A 20905-nucleotide genomic window follows, 5' to 3' on the forward strand; every position below is an offset into this window, starting at 1 on the left:
TTAATAAATTTGTTTTTATCGTTTTTAGGTCCTTTTTCATGATGATGGTAGTGTAAAAGGAATTGCCACTAACGATGTAGGGATACAAAAGGATGGTGCACCAAAGGTAAACCTTTTTAATAGTTACGTGCTTAAGAAAGCGACAAACAACAGAAAGAACCGTGTGGGCATCAAAGTGAAACCCCGTCTCTCCAAAAAAAGAAAACAAAATTAGCTGGGCTTCGTGGTATACACCTGTAGTCCTAGCTACTTTGGAGGCTGAAACAGGAGGATCACTTGAGCCCAGCAGTTCGAGGCTGCAGTGAGTCATAATCATGCCACTTCATTTCAGCTTGGGTGAGTGACAGAGCAAAACCCTGTCTTAAAAAAAAAGAAGAAGAAGAAGAAAGAACCAACTTAGACTCAATAAAGTCTTGCTACAAACTATACATTAATTATATAGGTGTTGGGAGGCCAAGGCAGGTGAATCACTTGAACCCAGGAGTTTGAGAACTTCCTGAGCAACATGGTGAGACCCTGTCTCTACCAAAAATATAAAATTAGCCAGTTTTACAACCTGGTCTCAAAATAAATAAATAAATAAATAAATAAAAATTTTAAGAATGTCAAAAAATGTGGGTGTTAGAATACAGTAATTAATATGGAATTTTTCTCTCATTAAAAAGTATATAGAAGCAACTTTGAGCTAACAATGATTTAGGCAAGTAGTTATAATATGTTTAAAAATTTTTTAAAGATAATGACATATAAATATACAAACATAAGTCAAACACATGTCAAAGATTTTACTTCATTTAGTTAAGGAGAGAATCAGTAAGATGTTACAACCAGTGCAAGGAGAATTCAAACATATACATATTTATAGGCCATCAATCCACTGCATTAACCAAATACATCAAATGAAAATAGTTTCCACAGTTTTTATTTCTCCACAATTTTCATTTCTTTGGACAAGAATCATTTTGCATTACTATCAGTAGGTAAATAGTGATATACTTTGACATGTTTGTTTGTTTGTTTGTTTGTTTGTTTTGAGACGGCGTCTCATTCTGTTGCCCAGGCTGGAGTGCAGTGGCGTGATCTTGGCTCACTGCAACCTCTGCCTTCCAGGTTCAAGTAGTTCTCCCACCTCAGCCTCCTGAGTAGCTGGGATTACAGGTACACGCCACCATGCCTGGCTACTTTTTGTATTTTTAGTAGAGACGGGGTTTTCCCATGTTGGCCAGGCTGGTCTTGAACTCCTGACCTAGTAATCCACCCACCTCGGCCTCCCAAAGTTCTGGGATTACAGGCATGAGCCACCACGCCCGGCCTTTATCACAATATTCTTAAGCACTTTGACATGATTTAACATCTCTTGGTAGATATAAAACTGATTCTCCACCTCCCATTTCAAAATATAAACCTGGATAATTTTCAGGTTTTCACATCTTGTATTTTTGAATCTGAAAGCAAAACCATTAGAACATAGAATTCTCACTCTTTGGAAAAGATAAGGAAAAAAATAGCTTGCTGTCCTATAATATGAACAAAACACAAATTGACATCTCAATCAACTAACCTGTCTATTCAGGTTTATTTATTTTCCGATTTCCCAACTAGATTATAAGCTCCCTAAGGATGGAGATCCTGGGGTTATTCCAATGCCTGGCATAATGCCAGGTACATATTAGGTCTCAGTAAATATTTGTCAACTGATAGTTTATCCTCCTCTCTGCCACTCTTGGATTAGAATTAGGAATCTACAGTCTCTTACAGCAGACTTTCTCCTTCTCATATTTCCTGCTTTAAAAGCAAATAGCGGCCCGTCGCAGTGGCTCACGCCTGTAATCCCAGCACTTTGGGAGGCTGAGGCAGGCAGATCACGAGGTCAGGAGATAGAGACCATCCTGGCTAACACGGTGAAACCGCATCCCTACTAAAAAAAAAAATACAAAAAAATTAGCTGGGCATAGTGGCGCACGCCTGTAATCCCAGCTATTCGGGAGGCTGAGGCAGGAGAATGGCGTGAACCCAGGAGGCGGAGCTTGCAGTGAGCCGAGATCACGCCACTGCACTCCAGCCTGGGCTACAGAGCGAGACTCCCTCTAAAAAAAAAAAAAAAAAGCAAATGGCAAATCCTGTTTGGGACTCCTAGTGGTTTAACTGGCCACATCAGAATCATGTGACATCTTGGGGCTCAGCCTGTCCTGCAGTAAGGCCTAAGAAGCTGTTTCTTAACAAGCCTCCAGGGATTCCGATGCATAGCCAGGTTTGTAAAGAACTGTTATCTCATACTGCTTCTCAGTAAAAGAATATGGTTTTTCATATATTATGGTTATTTTCTATATTATGACTAATTATAAATTATATTTTAGTCTAAATATTTTTGTATTTTATATTATAACCAAATTGAAGCACACAAATTCTACCATTCTGATATTTCATTTTTGTGTGTTCTCATTTGTTCAAATATGGGCTTATTTCAGGTGGCAGAGGTTGCAGTGAGCCGCGATCGCGCCACTGCACTCCAGCCTGGGCGACAGAATGAGACTCCGTCTAAAAAAAAAAAAAAAAAAAAAAATTAAAAAACAAAAATATATGGTTTTTAACTTTATGCTTTGCATTTGTAAAAACGTTTATATTTTGTATATTGTATTTATACAGATCTAATAGCATAGAAGAGTACAATGGAGTCTTAGTAATTTGAGCCCCAAAATCTAAGTTTTTAAAAACAGTACTACCACAAGATTAGAGTGGGGAAAATCAAAGATTCTGTTTAATGTGTTGTTCCACTCTCTATTTAACCCACTGTAGCTAGGCTTTCTCCCTGCCATTTCACTGAAACAGCTCTTGTTAGAGTCACAAATTCCTCCATTTTGCCAATCTGGTAGACAGGTCTGTTTTCCCTTACTTGACCTTCTAGTGGGTAGCACTTGACACAGTTGGATTATGTTTTACTTCTTGAAACACTTTTTTGACTTGGCTCTCTTACAGCCTTCTCTTGGTTCCTATCTCCAATATGCATCTTATTATAAGAATTCTGATTTGGACATTTTTAAGTTACAGAGGTTAAGTAACTTGGCTGGGGTCAGACAGCTGGTAAGTAGTGGGGCTGGGATTTGAATACAGGCTGTGTGGCTCCACGGCCTGTCCCTTGAACACTAAAGGGCATGTTACTTCTGAGAAGAAACAGAAATATGTTAATTAATATTCTAGTTCATACAGATTGAATTGTTTTATAAGTGGTGCTGGGGAAACTGTCCATCTAGAAGCAAATAGAGTTGGACCCCGGTTTGCTGGTTGTTTCTTTCTGGTGATTTAAAGATCTAAAACAATACAAATCAGAAATCTAAGAGATGACAGTTAACAATCTAGGGGTAGGGTAAGCCACCCTATGGCAACAAGATACTAAAAATCTGTAAAAAACAGACAAACCTTTTTTAACTTAATATATAAAAGTTAAACACTTCTTTATACCAAAATATACTATAAAGTCTGTAAATGTTTGACTATCTGTAATATCAAGGAACACTTAAACGTCGACAAGAAAAAAGACAACACATTGGAAAAATGGGTAGAATCTAAAAAATTAACAATTCATCGAAGAACAACTCCAGTGACCACTAATCATTAGTAAAGATACTTAAATATGTTTTTTTCAGAGTCCAGAGGTTAAATGTCATTTCTTCAAAGAGGACTTTCCTGTTCACTCAATCTAGAATAGCTGGCTTCTATTATTCTCCCTTGTAATACCCTCTGCTCTCTTTCATAGCACTTAAACAATTTGTAATTATATACTCATGTATTCATTTAATGTCTGTCTCTATGGCTAGTCCAAAGAAAAGGAACATATCTTTTTTTAATTCATCCATGTATTCCCAATGCCTAGCACAGAACCTGGCACATTGTAGGTATTCATTCACTATTTCTTGAATCAAAAAGAAAAGATGCTCAAAATAGTAATCAGGGAAATGCAAATTAAAATAGTATTGAGGGCCAGGCACCGTGGCTCACACCTGTAATCCCAGCACTTTGGGAGGCCAAGGTGGGTGGATCATCTGAGGTCAGGAGCTCGAGACCAGCCTGGCCAACATGGTGAAACTCCGTCTCTACTAAAAATACAAAAAATTAGCTGGGCTTGGTGGCAGGTACCTGTAATCCCAGCTACTCAGCAGGCTGAGGCAGGAGCATTGCTTGAACCCTGGAGGCAGAGGTTGCAGTGAGCCGAGATCGTGCCATTGCACTCCAGCCTGGGCAACAAGAGCACAACTCTGTCTCGAAAAAAAAAAAAAAATTAAAAAATTAAAATAAAATAGTAGTGAGTTATCACACTTGATACACTAGCAAAAATGTAAAAGGAACAGTTATATCTGTCACTAACTGTACTATAGGGAAAGGGTCTTATATACTACTGATGGAAATATATTCATTGCTTCAGGCTTTTTAGAAAGTAATATGATAATATCAATTTAAAAAAATAGATGTACCCTTTGATCTAAGAGGGCCACTCCTGGGTATCTATCTTACAGGAATAAAAGCACCAATATTGTACATGTATATGGGTGTCCCTTGGTGTGCATGGTAGATTGGCTCCAGGACCCCCCAAGTATACCAAAATTCATGCATACTCAAGTCCCAAGGTTAGCCCTGCAGAACTCGCATATATGAAAAATCGGTCTTCCATATACTCGGGTTTCACATCTGATGAATATTGTATTTTCAATCCTTAGTTGGTTAAAAATAAATCCTTGTATATGTGAACCCACACAGTTCAAACCCATCTTGTTCAAGGGTCAGCTCTATATTAAATATATATTCAAAAGTGTTTATATCTTATAACATTGTTTATGTTCATGCATAAGCTGGAAACAGTGAATGGCTATTATCCATTGGCAGAGGAGCTGGATAATCTATCCTGTCTCTCTACATGGACTACTACCTAGCCATTAAAGAGAAAGATTTGAGCTATACAGTGACTTGAAAAGATTTCCATGAGGTATTTTAAGTGAGAAGAGTAAGATTATATGATTCTATATATTATATATTTACTATGTGATTCTTTATAATATTATACATTTGCACTGTCTCTTCTACATCTGAATCATAGTTCAATTTGAATCTGACCAGAATGTGAATGTATTTTAAATTGTCAAATGTTGCCATTTAACATGTTTTTGCTTTTCAGGCAACATTTGAGAGAGGACTGGAACTACATGCTAAAGTCACAATTTTTGCAGAAGGTTGCCATGGACATCTAGCCAAGCAACTATATAAGAAGTTTGATTTGAGAGCAAATTGTGAACCTCAAACCTACGGGATTGGACTGAAGGAGGTATCCTGGTTTGTTTCTGTAATTTTAATTTTGGGAAAGATGGAATTTAAATTTATTTGTATTATCAGGTAGTTTATAATACTGATTTAATTTTAGTTATATTTTTTCATTGTCTTGAAATGCTCATTATGACTAAAACTATTTGGGATATTTTTCAAGGGGCTAGAAGATATTACTGATCAAATTCTCTTACTGGTTAAGTTAGTTTTACATGTTGGAATTGTTGTATCAAGTATTGCTTGAAGTGAATCTTGAACTTGTGAATATTTGAATCTTTTTTTTTTTTCATTGTAATGCCATCTGCCCTGTTAGAATTGTTCTTGTTATCCATATGCTGTTTGTAGGATGACCACATCCTACAAAGAATTATTTTTTCAAAATTGTAATATGAAGATAATTTTCTTTATGAAAGACACACTCAGCCATAGTATATTAATCTGCAACCTAAAATTTAATTAGGTTATGTATTGTACATTTTCTCAATTTATCCATTCTCTAGTCTTATTTTCCCAAATCCTAGGCTTATTAGAATGTAAATGTAAAATTTTCATTATAACCCTTTTGTTTAAATATTTTTGTGGAGTTAGCAATGGTGGCCCACACCCATAACCCCAGCATTTTGAGAGGCCAAGGCAAGATGATTGCTTGGGTCCAGGAGTTCAAGACCTGCCTGGGCAACGTAGTGTCATCTATACTAAAAATTTAAAAATTAGCCAGGTGTGGTGGTGCACACCTGTAGTCTCAGCTACTCTGGAGGCTGAAGCAGGAGAACCACTTCACTCCAAGAGATCAAGACTGCAGTGACCTGTGATCATACCACTGCACCCTAGCCTGGGTAACAGAGTGAGATCCTATCTCTAAAAAAATTAAAAATATAGTAATTAACAACAAAAAATTTATTTTAGGTTAAATCTCAGAAAGGTTCAAAGTCTATATAAAACTAGATTCATTGTGAATAAGGGTTTGTTTTGATAGATTGCATATGTCTGATTGCACGTAATATTATCTGACTTAGATAATATTTCAGATAGAAATTGTTCAGAATTTAAAATTTACCAGTCTGAAAAGAGGGTGAACAATTTATTTCAATTGTGGGGGGCAGGGTAGAGGGAATAAATTTCTTTGTTGGAGAATACATGTCTATTATGAAGAGACCTTAAGTGTAGAGCTACATTAATTTTTACATGGTGAACATACCCATGTGGCTGTCACCCAGATGAAGATAGAGAACACTACCAGCACCACAGAACTTTCCCTCAGCCTTTCAGTAGGATTTCCTAATTTGCTATAATTGTATAAAAGTCTTTACCAATTTGAGAATCTATTTAATGTCTTAAAGAGTTCATAAGTTTTCTGACCTGTTTCTTTACTCTGACTCATGCTGCACTTTGATATAATTTTCTTTGATATTCAAAGTGATCCACCTGTATTCTTTTTTATTATTATTATTATTATTTTTTGAGACTGAGTCATGCTCCATCACCCAGGCTGGAGTGCAGTGGCATGATCTCAGCTCACCGCAACCTCTGCCTCCCAGGTTCAAGCAATTCTCATGCCTCAGCCTCCTGAGTAGCTGGGATTACAGGCGTCCGCCACCATGCCCAGCTAATTTTTGTAGTTTTAGTAGAGACAGGGTTTTACCATGTTGGCCAGGATAGTCTTAAACTCCTGACCTCAAGTGATTTGCCCACCTCAGCCTCCCAAAGTGCTAGGATTGCAGGCATGAGCCACTGTGCCCAGCCTTCTTTAATATTTGAGGTAATTTTGTTGTATTCTTATATTACAGTTTTTCACTTGTAATTTTCATAAATAAGACATTAAACCTGGCAAGTTTTATGCATTGTGGTGACATAAAAACATTTTTAAAATACTGCAGGACTTTTTTGTTTGTTTGTTTTTGTTTTTTTTTAGTTATGGGTTATTGATGAAAAGAACTGGAAACCTGGGAGAGTAGATCACACTGTTGGTTGGCCCTTGGACAGACATACCTATGGAGGATCTTTCCTCTATCATTTGAATGAAGGTGAACCCCTAGTAGCTCTTGGTCTTGTGGTAAGTTATATTCCCATTAGGGAAAATTCTACTGCTAGAGTTATATTTCCATCAGTGTTATAAAATAAGGGTTTTGAATCTGAAGACTGTAAAATGCTTTTTATTTAAAGCTTACTTTCTAATTTTATCAATATATAAAGTGCTTATGGCTGCTGTGTCATTAAGTCTACTAAACACACGTAGCAGTAGTAATAGTAGCTGCTACACTCCAGGCACTGTGCTGGATGCTTTTCTGAGATTTCTAAGTAAGTTTCATAATAACTGTGAAATAGGTATATCTTCATTTTACAGATGAGAAAACTGAAGTCCAAATAAGTTAAAACAACTTACCCATATACACCCATTAAATAACAGGCAGAAATGCCTGACCTTGTCTGACCTCAAATTCCATTTCCACTGTGGCATGCTACCACTGAAAATGAAATCAGCACTAGGTTTGAACATAGAACTTTTTAAAAATACCAACAGTTTCTCCTTTTTTGGCCTCCTACACATCTTTGCAGTAAATTACATGTTGAACATTACAAAGAATGGAAAAATTAGTTTCTGTACCTTGCAATTGGTGGCAGCTTTATAGTTTAGTGCCATGATTAGATCTCCATATGATACATTGTTAAATTTATGTGTTACTGGTGTTTTTTGACCCCCCCAGTCAAATGTTCATCCCATCACCTTTGGATATTTATTCCTGTGACTTAATTGTATCAAAGGAAAAAGATGTGGTTAATTTTAACACTTTGGTAATGCATTATAAAATGTAACCTTCTATATTTCTTTTCCTCTTTTTTTCTAAGTGTAGTTTACATCCTTTTTCTTTATTTTTTCCCCAGTCGTACTGTAGTATAGATTATTAGTTTCTTTCAAATTGGTATTGATTAATGTATAATAAATCATTACAGCTCCTTTCATAGAAACATAATCTGAGATGCTTACCTACAGATATTGTTCTAATTTTTTTATTGTTCATTTTTATTTTCTAATCTCATGATAGATTATGTTTTTCTCATTTGGACTTTGAGTTCCAGAGCACAAGGATTTGTTAATATGTTCTAAATTTTCATAATTTTGATGATAATAAACACATGCTATCCTTTTCTTTTCCAAACAGATTTTATACAATTTTTAATTTACATTTGGATTACTGCACATAGTGCTCCAAATACTTTTGAGTACAAGAAATTTAACGTACATGTTTTCTGATAAACATGGCTCACATTTTAACTGATTTAATTTGAAATAAAAATGTCTAATTTAATATAAATGTAAATTTTTAAGGTTGGTCTAGACTATCAGAATCCATACCTGAGTCCATTTAGAGAGTTCCAGAGGTGGAAACACCATCCTAGCATTCGGCCAACCTTGGAAGGTGGAAAAAGGATTGCATACGGAGCCAGAGCTCTCAATGAAGGTGGCTTTCAGGTAACTCTTCCAACTTTTATTTTCCTTGTTTCTGTATTATAAATTCAGAATTGAACATATAACATAACAAATTTAGATAAAGAATAAAAACAATATTGGAACAATAAAAGTATGTAGCATTTCTAAAACTGTGTCACACAGTACTTCAATTACACCATGAATTTAGTTTTAAGAATATATTAGGCTGGGCATAGTGGCTCATACCTGTAATCCCAGCACTTTGGAAGGCCGAGTTGGGCAGTCTGCCTGGGCAACATGGCGAAACCCCATCTCTACAAAAAATAGAAAGATTAGCCAGGTGTGGTGACGAGCCCCTGTGGTCCCAGCTACTCAGGAGGCTGAGACAGGAGAATCACTTGAGCCTAGGAGGTGGAGGATGCAGTGAGCCAAGATTGTGCCACTACACTCCAGCCTGAGCAGCAGAGTAAGACTCCATCTCAAAAACAAAAACAAAAAATAATATATTGATCTCTGAAGATAAATTCATGGACATTTTGTTTGTTGTTTTAACCAGAAAATAAAAACTGTAATCTACAATATTTCTCTTTATTCCTTAACTGCTAGGAAACTCAAAGACAAATTTGGTTTTCAGCAAACATAATTCATTCATTCCAACTACCTAGTAACATTCATGCCTTTTAGGTTACCTCTGTTAAGCTTTTACCTTAATTGTCCTATTTTTATATACATTCAAAATCTTCTCAAATATAATGTATTCAGTCTGTATTAAACAATGAAATAAGACCTAGTAGCTAATTGTCATAAAAGCTGTTAATACTGTTGGAGAAATGTTATCATACAGGTAAGATGATCTAAAAATCTGCTCTAAAGCTTGTAGCAAATTATTTGGGGCAAGTTCTTTAACTTTGGCCTTAAGAGATCATCTGTAAAATAAATATGATCCCTCTGTCTCTAATATTCTAGGAATCTAGTACTATCTTAGAAATTGGATTTCTTTTAAAAAACTTATCAGAAAAGTAACAGATAATAGGAAAATTTGGGGAGGAGAAATTGACTTATCTTTAAAAGTGAGGTTCTAAATACTTTATTACTCTAATAGTATTTCATAAACTCAAAACCATAGCTACATTATAAACATAATCACTAGAATCTTAAAATAATGCTGTCCCCAAAGTCTGTCATGGGATTACTTCTCATGAGATTGTTTTTGTTTCTAGAGTAGTAATTCCTTTGGTAGAAATATGTATTGAATTACATAACTGTATTCAAGCCTATTAAACTCTTAAAAATAATGTCCATAATAGTTACTGTCAATCTAACCCTACTCTGTAATTTATAAAGGTTTCAGTGTATTCAATAGTACACACAGATTTTTATTGAAAACCATCTACCTTGTGTACTTAAGCATGTCAGACATGTCAAATGATTTGCAAATCGACAGGAGATGACTCTCCCCTCCCCCCATCACACACACACACACACACACACACACACACACACACACACACACACACTTTTCACCTGAATTTTCTGATTTCATTGGCCAGAGATTCAGAAACTTATTTCCAGTTAAGGTCTTGAAGACCTTAAGAGGCAACAAAGACTACACTTTCAGGGATCATTTCTGTAGTTCAATACTAGAGAGGTTTCTCTGAAGGTGTAGCAAGCACCAGAAACCACGAGGAGAGCGCAGTATTTTCTCCCAAGCGTGATGCCGCCCGGCTCTTGATGCTGCTTTGCTCAGCTGCCATTCGGCATTGATGATTGTTTTATCCTTCCTTAGGGAGAGTGAGAGGGAAAGGATGCAGTCCAAGTGGCTCCCATTTAGGTAAAGAAAAAGAAGAGGCAACAATTTGAAACATTCAATTTTGTTTATTTTGAGCTAACAAATACTGCCTTTTTTCTCCTTCTTCCGCTGACTATACCAAAACTCATCTTCCCCTAGTGGGTTTCTAATTACTTGTAGCCCTAGTTTAATGAATGTCCCAAACAAGGTGCGTAGCTGCTAGTAACCCACCCCACACAAGGTAGGATCCTTCTAGAACTTAAACACATACATTTTCCTTGGGCATAATATTTTTATTCTTAGGATTTAAGCACCTATTTTGGAAGAACTTGCACTCATAGTTTATATCCTTTTATTAAATTTCACATTCTTCTGGTTCTTGAATCAAACTTGGTGTCAACAAAGCCACAGCCTTATTTGAGAAAAGCATTGTCATCATCTAAGTCCCTAATCTTTATCTGTTTTCAGCTAGTAGCACTCCAGATAGCACCTCCTCCCCATTGTCTGCTCTGTGGTCCTGATTTAATGCTCTTTTATCTAAGTGGTCCTAATCCTGAGTTTGGTCTGAGAACTACAGTCATAAATTAATTCCCCACATATACTGTGAAAGGACCTGGGCCCTGATCCTTCTCTCTTATCAGCATTCCTTCTGCCCCTAGTTTTGCTTTTCACCACTATTCCCTCACGGAATTCTATCATTGATGAGAGCTGTGGCGACAGAGTGCTCACCATGTCTCTTTTGCAGTTGATGTCAATAGTTTTCTTATTAACTCCCTCCTGAGTCCCTCTTAATACCATCAGCCAACTGTACCACTCACCATTTTCTCAACAAAGACCCCATGGCTTACTTTAGGAAGTCCTCAGAGAAGAAAAAAATACAGAATGTGGAAAGAACAACGCTGCTTGGCTCTTCTTTTCAAACTATAAGAGTACATTTTCCCATGCAAACAATCCATAGTTCAGTTGCTATACTGTGGGCTACATATAGACATTTATTGTCTAAGCTGAAAAATATCCCACCCTTTATTATATTGTTTTTTTAATCAGAAATGTATACTAAGGTCCAAAGAATTGTCTTTATCTATTTTATTTTGGAAATTCAGCTTGTCCTTAATCAAAATCTATTGTTTAGGGTAGTAGCTAGTGGCAGTGGTGCCATGATTAGAGCATAGGTTTCTATCCCTAGCTGTCAAAGTAGAATAAAGAGGGTGTATAGTATCCTTTGTAAGTCTTGTATTACCCCGAATGCATGTAAAAGCAAATTACGTTTTTTTTTTTTATATGCCCTTTGAAATTTTCAAGTCCACTTAATTTTGGGGGAAGAGAGGATACAGTGTGATATTTCCATACATGTGTATAATGTTTAATGATCAAATCAGGGTAATTAGTATACCCATCACCTCAAACCTTTATCATTTCTTTGTGTTGGTAATATTTAAAATCTTTTCTTCTAGGTATTTGAAAAAAATAACAAATTATTCTTTATTATAGTCACTCTACAGTGCTATAGAACAATAGAACTTATTCCTCCTATCTAGCTGTATTTCTGTATCCATTAACCAATCTCTCCGTATCCCGCCCTCATGCCCCGCAGCCCTTTCTACCATTCCCCTCCTCTAGTAGCCACTGTTCTACTCTCCACTTCCATAAGATCAACTTTTTAAGTTTCCATATATGAGTGAGAACATAGGGTGTTTATCTTTCTGTGCTTGACTGACTTAACATGTCTTCCAGGCTCATCCATGTTGTCACAGATGACAATATTTCATTTGTTCTTCCAGCTGAATAGTATTCCATTGTGTATATATATATATATACCATGTTTTCTTGATCCATTCATCTGTTGATGAAAACTTAGTTTGATTCCGTATCTTGGCAATTGTTGTGAATACTGCTGCAATAAATATGAGAGTGCGGGTATCTCTTCCACATACTGACTTGCTTTCTTTTGGATATATACCCAATAGTGGGATTGCTGGGTCATATGGGTAGTTCTATTTGTAGCTTTTTTAGGAACCGCTATACTGTTTTCCATAACGGTTGTACTAATTTACATCCCACCAACACTGTGTGAGTTTTCTTTTTCCCACATCCTCACCAGTATATTTTTTGTCTTTTTGATAATAGCCATTCTAACTAGGGTGAAATGATATCTCATTGTGGTTTTGATTTCCAGGCAAATCACAATTTAGATAACAGCATTCAGGTTTAGAGAATATTTTAACTATGACATGGATATGTATAAATAAAACATTCTATTTAAAACATATTGATGCTTCAGTCCTAAATCTGTCCCATGTAGATCAGTTATGAGGATGGAAAAAAAAGAACTCTCACAGAAAAATAGTAATAGTCCTAATCCTCACTCTTAGAGCAGGAAGAAGAAAACTGCCCTTGCTCTGTTTTATTCCTTTGCTCAATTCATTTTCATGTATTTATTTTTCAACCTTTCCCTACAGCTCTAGAATACTTTAAGACTGATTTGGAGTATTCTGTTGTTCTTGTTTAATTTGAGCTAACAAATGTATTCTGAATCTTTCTTTCCTCAGTCCATACCAAAACTCACCTTTCCTGGTGGTTTACTAATTGGTTGTAGTCCTGGTTTTATGAATGTTCCCAAGATCAAAGGTACTCACACAGCAATGAAAAGTGGAATTTTAGCAGCAGAATCTATTTTTAATCAACTAACTAGTGAAAATCTCCAATCAAAGACAATAGGTAAGAAATTCCTGTGTAAAGTATAAAAAAGAAAATTGCTGGGTTATGTGTATTTCAATTGACATTAAAATATTTGTATTGCATCTGTCACTTTATAGAAAGTATTAAGAAGCATGCTATGCAAATAAAACTACATGACTTATTCTCAATAATTACAGTCAGTGATTTTTTACTATAATGTTCTGTTTTATTCACATCAAAAAAGTAGAAAATTACCAGTGGTAGCCAGGCACAGTGGCTCACGCCTGTAATCCCAGCACTTTGGTAGGCTGAGGCGGGTGGATCATCTGAAGTCAAGAGCTCGAGACTAGCCTGGCCCACATGGTGAAACCCCATCTCTACTAAAAATACAAAAAAATTAGCTGGGTGTGGTGGTGGGTGCCTGTAATCCCAGCTACTTGGGAGGCTGAGGCAAAAGAATCACTTGAACCTGGGTGGTGGAGGTTGCAGTGAGTTGAGATTGTGCCATTGCACTCCAGCCTGGGCAACAAGAGCAAAACTCCATCCCCCACACACAAGAAAGAAAAGAACCAGTGGTGTCCCACCTAGTTAGAAACTATTACAAATATGACAGTACTGCATTTATATTGCATACATGTAATACACATAATTAAGATACCTCCCAAATTCTTAAGTATCAATAGAACGAATACCTTTACAAAAGGCACAATTTAGCTACGTATTCTTTAGCAAGCTTTGTAAATATAAGCCTATGACTCTTCTGCTGTGGTGGAGAGAAACAGCCAGCACTTATACCTCCGTAAAGCTTTAATCTAAAAAGACCCTTTACCAACTCCAGCCACACTGGCTTCTTTACAGTTCCCGGAACATGCCAAGCACTCCCACCTCATGGTCTTTGCTCACGGCTGGCTCCTTTGTTCTCTTTCCCTGTTTAAATAGCACTCACAGTGGCCCTGCCTTGACCACACCAATTAACGCACAACCCGAGTTCCCCCTGCATGCATGGCCTTTTCTAGCACATTTTCCACCTTTTGGTACATTATATTATTTACTTATTTATCAACTTTTTGTCTTCTGCCACTTGGATGAAAACTCCGATACTAGAGGTGTTGCTTAGTGTGAATCCTACACACCTGGCATACGGTAGCGACGCCACAGATGTTTGATAAATGAGTCTTAATTCTTAGAATCCCCAGTAAATGTTCCTCTAGTTAGAGGTATGTAACCAGGTTATGCCTTCAAATCTTTGTAGGAATGGAGGCCTAGCGTGGGAAGATGAAGTGGAAAACAGAAGGGGCAAAGGGCACTTCAGGGAGAATGGAATAGCCAAGATGGAGTGCAGTGGCTGGGTAGAAGTTTTTTTCTAATTTTCTTGTCAAGTATCATTCCTTGTTGGACCAGCCGTACTTGAACTGTATCATGTGCATATAGTACCACACATAGATAATACTGGAGCCAGTATATCACCAAAGACTAGATTGAGGGTTAAAGCCTAAAGAAAAGGGGAGTGGAGTCAGAACAGGAAACAATGACTGGAAAAAGTAGTCATGTGGAGTCCACCAAAAGCCGTAAGGGAACCAATTTGTCCTCTTAAGTGCATGCACCGAGTTTTCTCTATGAAGTGGTGGGTTTGTTTTTGTTTTTAGAGACAGGGTCTCTCTCTGTTGCCCAAGCTGGAGTGCAGTGGTGCAATCCTTGGTCTCTGCAATCCCAAATTCCTTGGCTCAAGCAGTCCTCCCACTTTGGCCTCCCAAGTAGCTGGAAATTACAGGCTAGAGCCACCGGGCCCAGTTCTGTCCCTTCTTCTAAGGATACCAGTCATATTGGATTAGAGACCCACTGTACTGTAGTAGACCTCTTCTTAACTAATTATATACAGCCACTAATAAGGTCACAGTCTAAGATACTGGAGGTTAGGACTTCAAAACCTATTTTGGGGGGGACTTATTTCAACCCATAGCAGGTAGAAATAGTTGAGTTGTAAATTATGAAATTTTTTCACTCTTACAGGTAGCATGAACTTTTTATCTTAAAGCTTCTTTCTCGGTTTCACTAAAATGTGAAACTAATTTTCCATGCTACCAATATAAGAAATCGAATGCCTTACTGCCTATTAATAACATATCTATATCTAATGGTTGTTTTTTTGGAAGATGCCAACATTTATACATGAAAGAGCCTTCACTGTGGACCATGTTTTAAAAAATTACTTAAGATTCACTCATCAGCCAGGTGCGGTGGCTCATGCCTGTGATCCCAGCACTCTGGGAGGCTGAGGCGGGCCTATCACTTGAGCCCAGGAGTTCAAGACCAGCCTGGGCAACATGGCGAAACCCTCTTTCTACCAAAAATACAAAAATTAGTAGGGTGTGGTGGCGTGTGCCTCTGGTCCCACCTACTCAGGAGGCTGAGGTGGGAGGGTGGCTGAATCTGGGAGGTGGAGGTTGCAGTGAGCCGTGATCACACCACTGTACTCCAACCTGGGTGACAGAGCAAGACCTTGTCTCGAAAAAAAAAAAAAACTTCACTCATCAGATATCAAAGTAGCAAAATACTTTAGCGTATTTTATGCACATTTGGGCAGTTTCACACTTAACATTTCATGTTTTTAATAAAAGGACTCCATGTAACTGAATATGAGGACAATTTGAAGAACTCATGGGTATGGAAAGAGCTATATTCCGTTAGAAATATAAGACCGTCCTGCCACGGAGTACTGGGTGTATATGGAGGGATGATTTACACTGGAATCTTTTACTGGATATTGAGAGGAATGGAGCCATGGACTCTGAAACATAAAGGTAATTCAAACAAGAGTATGAGTAACGTGATCATTAAAAATTCATGAATGGGATCCATTAATTAGAGAATGATCGTTTTAATGTTTTAAACTTGCTTGGAGAAATTATAAATTTAGTGTCTAAGAACAGTATATTATTACTTGAGGGCTAGTCATATTTCTTTGGTGTAATAATATTTTGAAGTTTTTATTCAAATAAACTTAAGAAAAAGTACTTCAAAATCATATTTTGTTAAGCATTTCCCTCAAAATCGTTGAAGGTTCTGACTTTGAACGGCTCAAGCCAGCCAAGGATTGCACACCTATTGAGTATCCAAAACCCGATGGACAGATCAGTTTTGACCTCTTGTCATCTGTGGCTCTGAGTGGTACTAATCATGACCATGACCAGCCGGCACATTTAACCTTAAGGGATGACAGTATACCTGTAAATAGAAATCTGTCGATATATGATGGGCCCGAGCAGCGTTTCTGTCCTGCAGGTAATAATTTCCATCTATTCCTAAATATTTGCTTTAAACATCTTAGGAATATGATTTTGTTCTTTTAAAAAATGATTTCTGTATCTCCTTCCATTCCTTAGAAATTGTAAATGACTTCATCCAGCTTCCTTTAGGAAACATACTTTTAACTACTGGTTTTGTTAAGCCTAGTTCAGATAACATTTCTCAAAAAAAAAAAAAAAAAGCCCTTTGTCTACGCTCAGACTAAGATGAAGATTCTTGAAAATGAAATACTTCTCTTTGCATGTTCATGTGACTATTTAAAGTCATTTCTGTCATGGCAGCTCATCTGTATGTATTTGGGTGCATGTACTAGAATAGCACATTATGGTTACATTCAGTCCAAGGAATGCTCTGAAACTTTAAATTCACCATGAATATTCTTTTAGTGCTGAGCTTTCAACTGAAATTACAGTAGTAGGAACCAGGTCTCAAATGATATGGTAGAACAAAATAGTATTCCGATACGTGAAAACTAGTACATTCACAAAAGAAGATACAGTGTGACTTGGTCTTTTGGCTTTTGTCATTACAGTGGGTTGAAAACTCCCTGAGGTTACTAAGGATTGGATCTAATTCAGTTTTTTAGCTGTACCGTTAGGATCCTCTTACCCCCAGTCACCCACGGTCTGAAAATAAGAAAATTCCAGAAACAAATAATTCTTAAGTTGTGCACATTAAGTTTTAAATTGTGTACCATTCTGGCTTGTCCCACCCTGGATGTGAATTATCCTTTTGTCCAGCATATTCACGCATAACATTCGTTATGTCACTTGGTAGCCATCTGAGTTATCAGATTTACTGTCACATTATCATGCTTGTGTCCAGCAACCCTTATTTTACTTAAAAATATCCCCACAATGCAAGAGTAGTGATGCTGACAATTCAGAGATGCCATAAAGTGCTTCCTTTAAGTGAAAGGAGAAAATTCTCTATAAAGAGAAAAAAATCCTATGCTGAGGTTGCTAAGGTCTACCATAAGACTGTATCATCTTCTGTGAAAGAGGAAAAAGAAATTTGTGCGTTTTGCTGTTGGACCTCAAACTGTAGAAGTTATGGCCAGAGTGTGGCAAGTGCTTCCTTAAGATGGAAAAGGCACCACATTTGTGGGTAAAATACATGAACAGAAATGTATTTTGATTGACAGTGTAAGTTGAGTACTACCTGAGGTTTCAGGCATCTACTGAGGATCTTGGAGCTTGTCCCCTGTGAATAAGAGAGGACGACTCTGAATAAGGGAGGACTTTGAGGTTGTGTGGAACTCAAACACTGAGTGTCGAGTACCCTTGATAGTGAGACAACTCAGCTGAAAACTGCTGTACCTCCTTTTATTATGTACATGTAATTTATACTCATCAATAGCAATGCACCAAGGTCTTCATAATATTCTCTATGGGTAAGCATTCAGAAAGCAACCTTTAAGGTTTCTGTGGCTACTCTTTCCTTAATTTTTACTTCTGAATTTAAAAAATTTTTAAAGTTAGGCAGTTCAATATCATTTATTTTTACTTTTCAGGAGTTTATGAATTTGTACCTGTGGAACAAGGTGATGGATTTCGGTTACAGATAAATGCTCAGAACTGTGTACATTGTAAAACATGTGATATTAAAGATCCAAGTCAGAATATTAACTGGGTGGTACCTGAAGGTGGAGGAGGACCTGCTTACAATGGAATGTAAACTGCAGCTAGCCAGTTTCTTTAAAGTATGGCAAGCTAACTTTAAAAGTTCAGAGATTAACAGATGTCAAAATGTCTTTCTGCATATTACTGAACAGTCACAAAATGATTATCAAATAAAAATTTTATACTATATCTAAGATTGTCCCATAAAAAATTAGGAGTATTGCTTTTAAATAACCTTTATAAGAATGCAGCATCTTCCTACCTCTTCAGTTCTTCAAAGATTCAGCACCAAGAGCAAAATTCACTACTGGACTTTATGTTTGACTTGCCAAAGTTAAGTAATCAAATATAAAAATGAATATATATTCTAGACCGAAGTTTTATTGAAACACAGCAATACCCATTGGTTACACATTGTCTATGGCTAATTTTGAGTTACAACTGCACAGTTGAGTGGGTGTGACATTACATGGTCCACAAAGCCTGAAAACTTCTTTATGATCTGGCCCTTGCAGAAAAAGTATGCCCATCCCTGAACAAGTTTGTGTGTGTGTGTATTATGAAAACCTAGCCTCATCCAACCATGGATACATCAAAGAATTCAAGGAAACAATATACAAACTTAAGCTCTCATCTCTTTATTCAATAAGATGTGTCTTTACAAGTTTAAAAAGACTGGACACCATTATTCTTTATGAATAATGCACATAACCATTTTAAAAAACATTTTACTTGGCCAGGCACGGTGGCTCACACCTGTAATCCCAGCACTTTGGGAGGCCAAGGCGGGGGTGGATCACGAGGTCAGGAGTTCAAGACCAGTGTGACGTGACCAATATGGTGAAACCCCGTCTCTACTAAAAATACAAAAATTAGCCGGGCGTGGTGACACGTGCCTGTAATCCCAGCTACTTGGGAAGCTGAGGCAGGAGAATTGCTTGAACCCAGGAGGCAGAGGGTGCAGTGAGCCGAGATTGTGCCACTGCACTCTAGCCTGGGTGACAGAGCAAGACTCCATCTCACAGAAACAAACAAAACCACTTTACTTACTGTATTGTGACATGTTTATTAAGCATGAACCCCTATCAGTACTCCTAAACTGTAAACAGTAAGGAACTAAGATGTCAAAAGAAACACATTAGGGATCGGATTAATAGACAAAAACCTTTACATTTTCTTATTGCATTTATACAATCAACACACAATAAGCAAAACTGAATCCTTTCTAAGCAAACATTTTTGCATATACTGCCTTCTCTTTATCTTTCTGTGCCTTTATCTTTTGTTTGACTTTCAGCAATTCTGCCTGGATAGCTGTAAAATAAATATGCAATGCGAGTTATTTCTCAAAATATCCAAAAAATTATGGTGACTAACAAACTATTTTAATGTTAACTACCCCTTGAAAAAACTTCTCCATAAAGTAACTAAGCCCTAGTAACAGAAAATCTGAGCAATCACACAAACACAGAAATGAAACGTAATTTTAGGACTGTCAACTGAGAGAACTCAAGTATATCAAGATTTGCCTTCTCCCTCTACATTAGAGAACAGTAATTGCTTCCCTTGTTTCATTTTAGTAATAAGAGACCAAAGACATTTTGTAATACCCAGATCTAGTGTCACTATTCGTAGTTGGTTTATTTGAAAAACAAGCTTATTTTTGTCATAGTTTCCTAAAACATATAACCAGTACTTCTATACTAAGGTTATGGCCACATTCAGCTTGAAGAATGGTCCCAAATATTAAATTTACCATGAATACTGTGTCTTACAATGCCGAGCTCTCGACTAGAATAACCAGAATAGGAACAGAGTCTCAAAGGATACCATAAGACAAACAGTATTTAGACATATAAAAAACTACAGAGATGATAACTTGAAGAATAAATAATGTGAAAAACTAGTATATTCTTGAGCGGGAGTAGAATGTAAGCTCTTTGAGGGCAGGGACTTTGACTGTCTTGTTCATTGCTATATGATAATGCCTGGCCCAACAGCAGGCATTCTGTAATATCTGTTGAACAAACATCTAAAATCTGGCAAAGTGAACAATGGTTCCTGAGGATAAATTTTTAAATAACAAAATTAACTTTCATTACAAAAGCTGCCAACTTACCTTTATCTTCTGGTGCTATCTCCTGAGCTTTCTTAAGATCAGCCTTTAATTGGAAAAAACATTTAAGTTAGATGTATGATTTATAAAGGTAGTTGTCTATTTTTAAAAATTAAACATTTGGAACAAAATTTACCAATGCTTGATCATATTCTTTTAATCCTTGCCATCCTTGAGCTCTGCGGTACAATGCTTTGGTATTTGATGGGTCTATTTCAAGAGCCTACAAAAAAGTATAAAGCTAGTATTTATATCAAAGTATTAAGCTTACATGCCAGATTTCAATTCATTGCCTATCAACTCCAAACCCATCCTTCACTGGTCTGTGAAAATGGAGCTGAAACCTGCAAATAGCTCTCCTCTGCCAGTGGGCACTAAGTTTTGTCAGCAGAGGGCACTGAATGGACATGGAGGAGAAAGACATTTCTCTAGTTTCCAATATGCTCCCCACTGTGGTTTCAATCTCCCGAATGGGCCTGAACTAACACTTTTAAGAGAAAATCATTTTGAAGAAAAATTTGTATACACTTTTTACTTGAATTATAAGTTTTTTAAGAACATTAATAACTTAATAACTCTTAAGTTATAAACTCTTAAGGGTTTTTAAGACAAGGTCTCACTCTGTGGCCCAGGCTGGAGTGCAGTGGCCT

The 20905-nt window shown here is 36.8% G+C and overlaps 2 protein-coding genes and 1 non-coding gene across 13 annotated transcripts in view; 2 read left to right on the forward strand and 1 right to left on the reverse strand.

Moving 5' to 3' along the window:
* The window catches only part of ETFDH (electron transfer flavoprotein dehydrogenase), a 38669-nt gene extending 18279 nt beyond the window's left edge, over positions 1–20390 (forward strand). For all 3 annotated transcript variants that reach the window (XM_055276283.2, XM_055276282.2, XM_063638339.1), the window contains 8 exons: positions 29–106; positions 5168–5314; positions 7226–7366; positions 8642–8785; positions 13082–13250; positions 15830–16012; positions 16272–16493; positions 18031–20390. In XM_055276283.2, coding sequence (XP_055132258.1) covers positions 29–106; positions 5168–5314; positions 7226–7366; positions 8642–8785; positions 13082–13250; positions 15830–16012; positions 16272–16493; positions 18031–18194 — 1248 coding nt within the window. In that variant the 3' untranslated portion in view covers positions 18195–20390. The remainder of the gene's footprint in view (positions 1–28; positions 107–5167; positions 5315–7225; positions 7367–8641; positions 8786–13081; positions 13251–15829; positions 16013–16271; positions 16494–18030) is intronic.
* The window catches only part of PPID (peptidylprolyl isomerase D), a 47177-nt gene that overhangs the window by 14285 nt on the left and 11987 nt on the right, over positions 1–20905 (reverse strand). For 6 of the 9 annotated variants that reach the window (XR_010120583.1, XR_010120582.1, XR_010120577.1 and 3 more), the window contains exons 8-11: positions 20392–20478; positions 20259–20301; positions 8990–9057; positions 8669–8816 (exon numbers count right to left, since the gene is read on the reverse strand). Coding sequence is in view for 2 of the 9 variants with exons in the window: in XM_055276286.2 (XP_055132261.1) it covers positions 19365–19453; positions 20259–20301; positions 20392–20478 (219 nt within the window). In the remaining 7 variants the exon portion in view is untranslated. Of the gene's footprint in view, positions 1–3553; positions 4254–8457; positions 8817–8989; positions 9058–18761; positions 19454–20258; positions 20302–20391; positions 20479–20905 lie in introns of those variants that run through there. The other 3 variants (XR_010120581.1, XM_063638340.1, XM_055276286.2) reach the window with 3 other exon arrangements.
* Positions 10346–10564, forward strand: LOC129481499 (small nucleolar RNA U3). Its single transcript, XR_008657472.1, has one exon. It is a non-coding gene; the product is annotated as a small nucleolar RNA U3 (small nucleolar RNA).

This window comes from Symphalangus syndactylus, chromosome 4 (assembly GCF_028878055.3).
Source record: "Symphalangus syndactylus isolate Jambi chromosome 4, NHGRI_mSymSyn1-v2.1_pri, whole genome shotgun sequence".
In the NCBI taxonomy this organism is placed as follows: Eukaryota; Metazoa; Chordata; class Mammalia; order Primates; family Hylobatidae; genus Symphalangus; species Symphalangus syndactylus.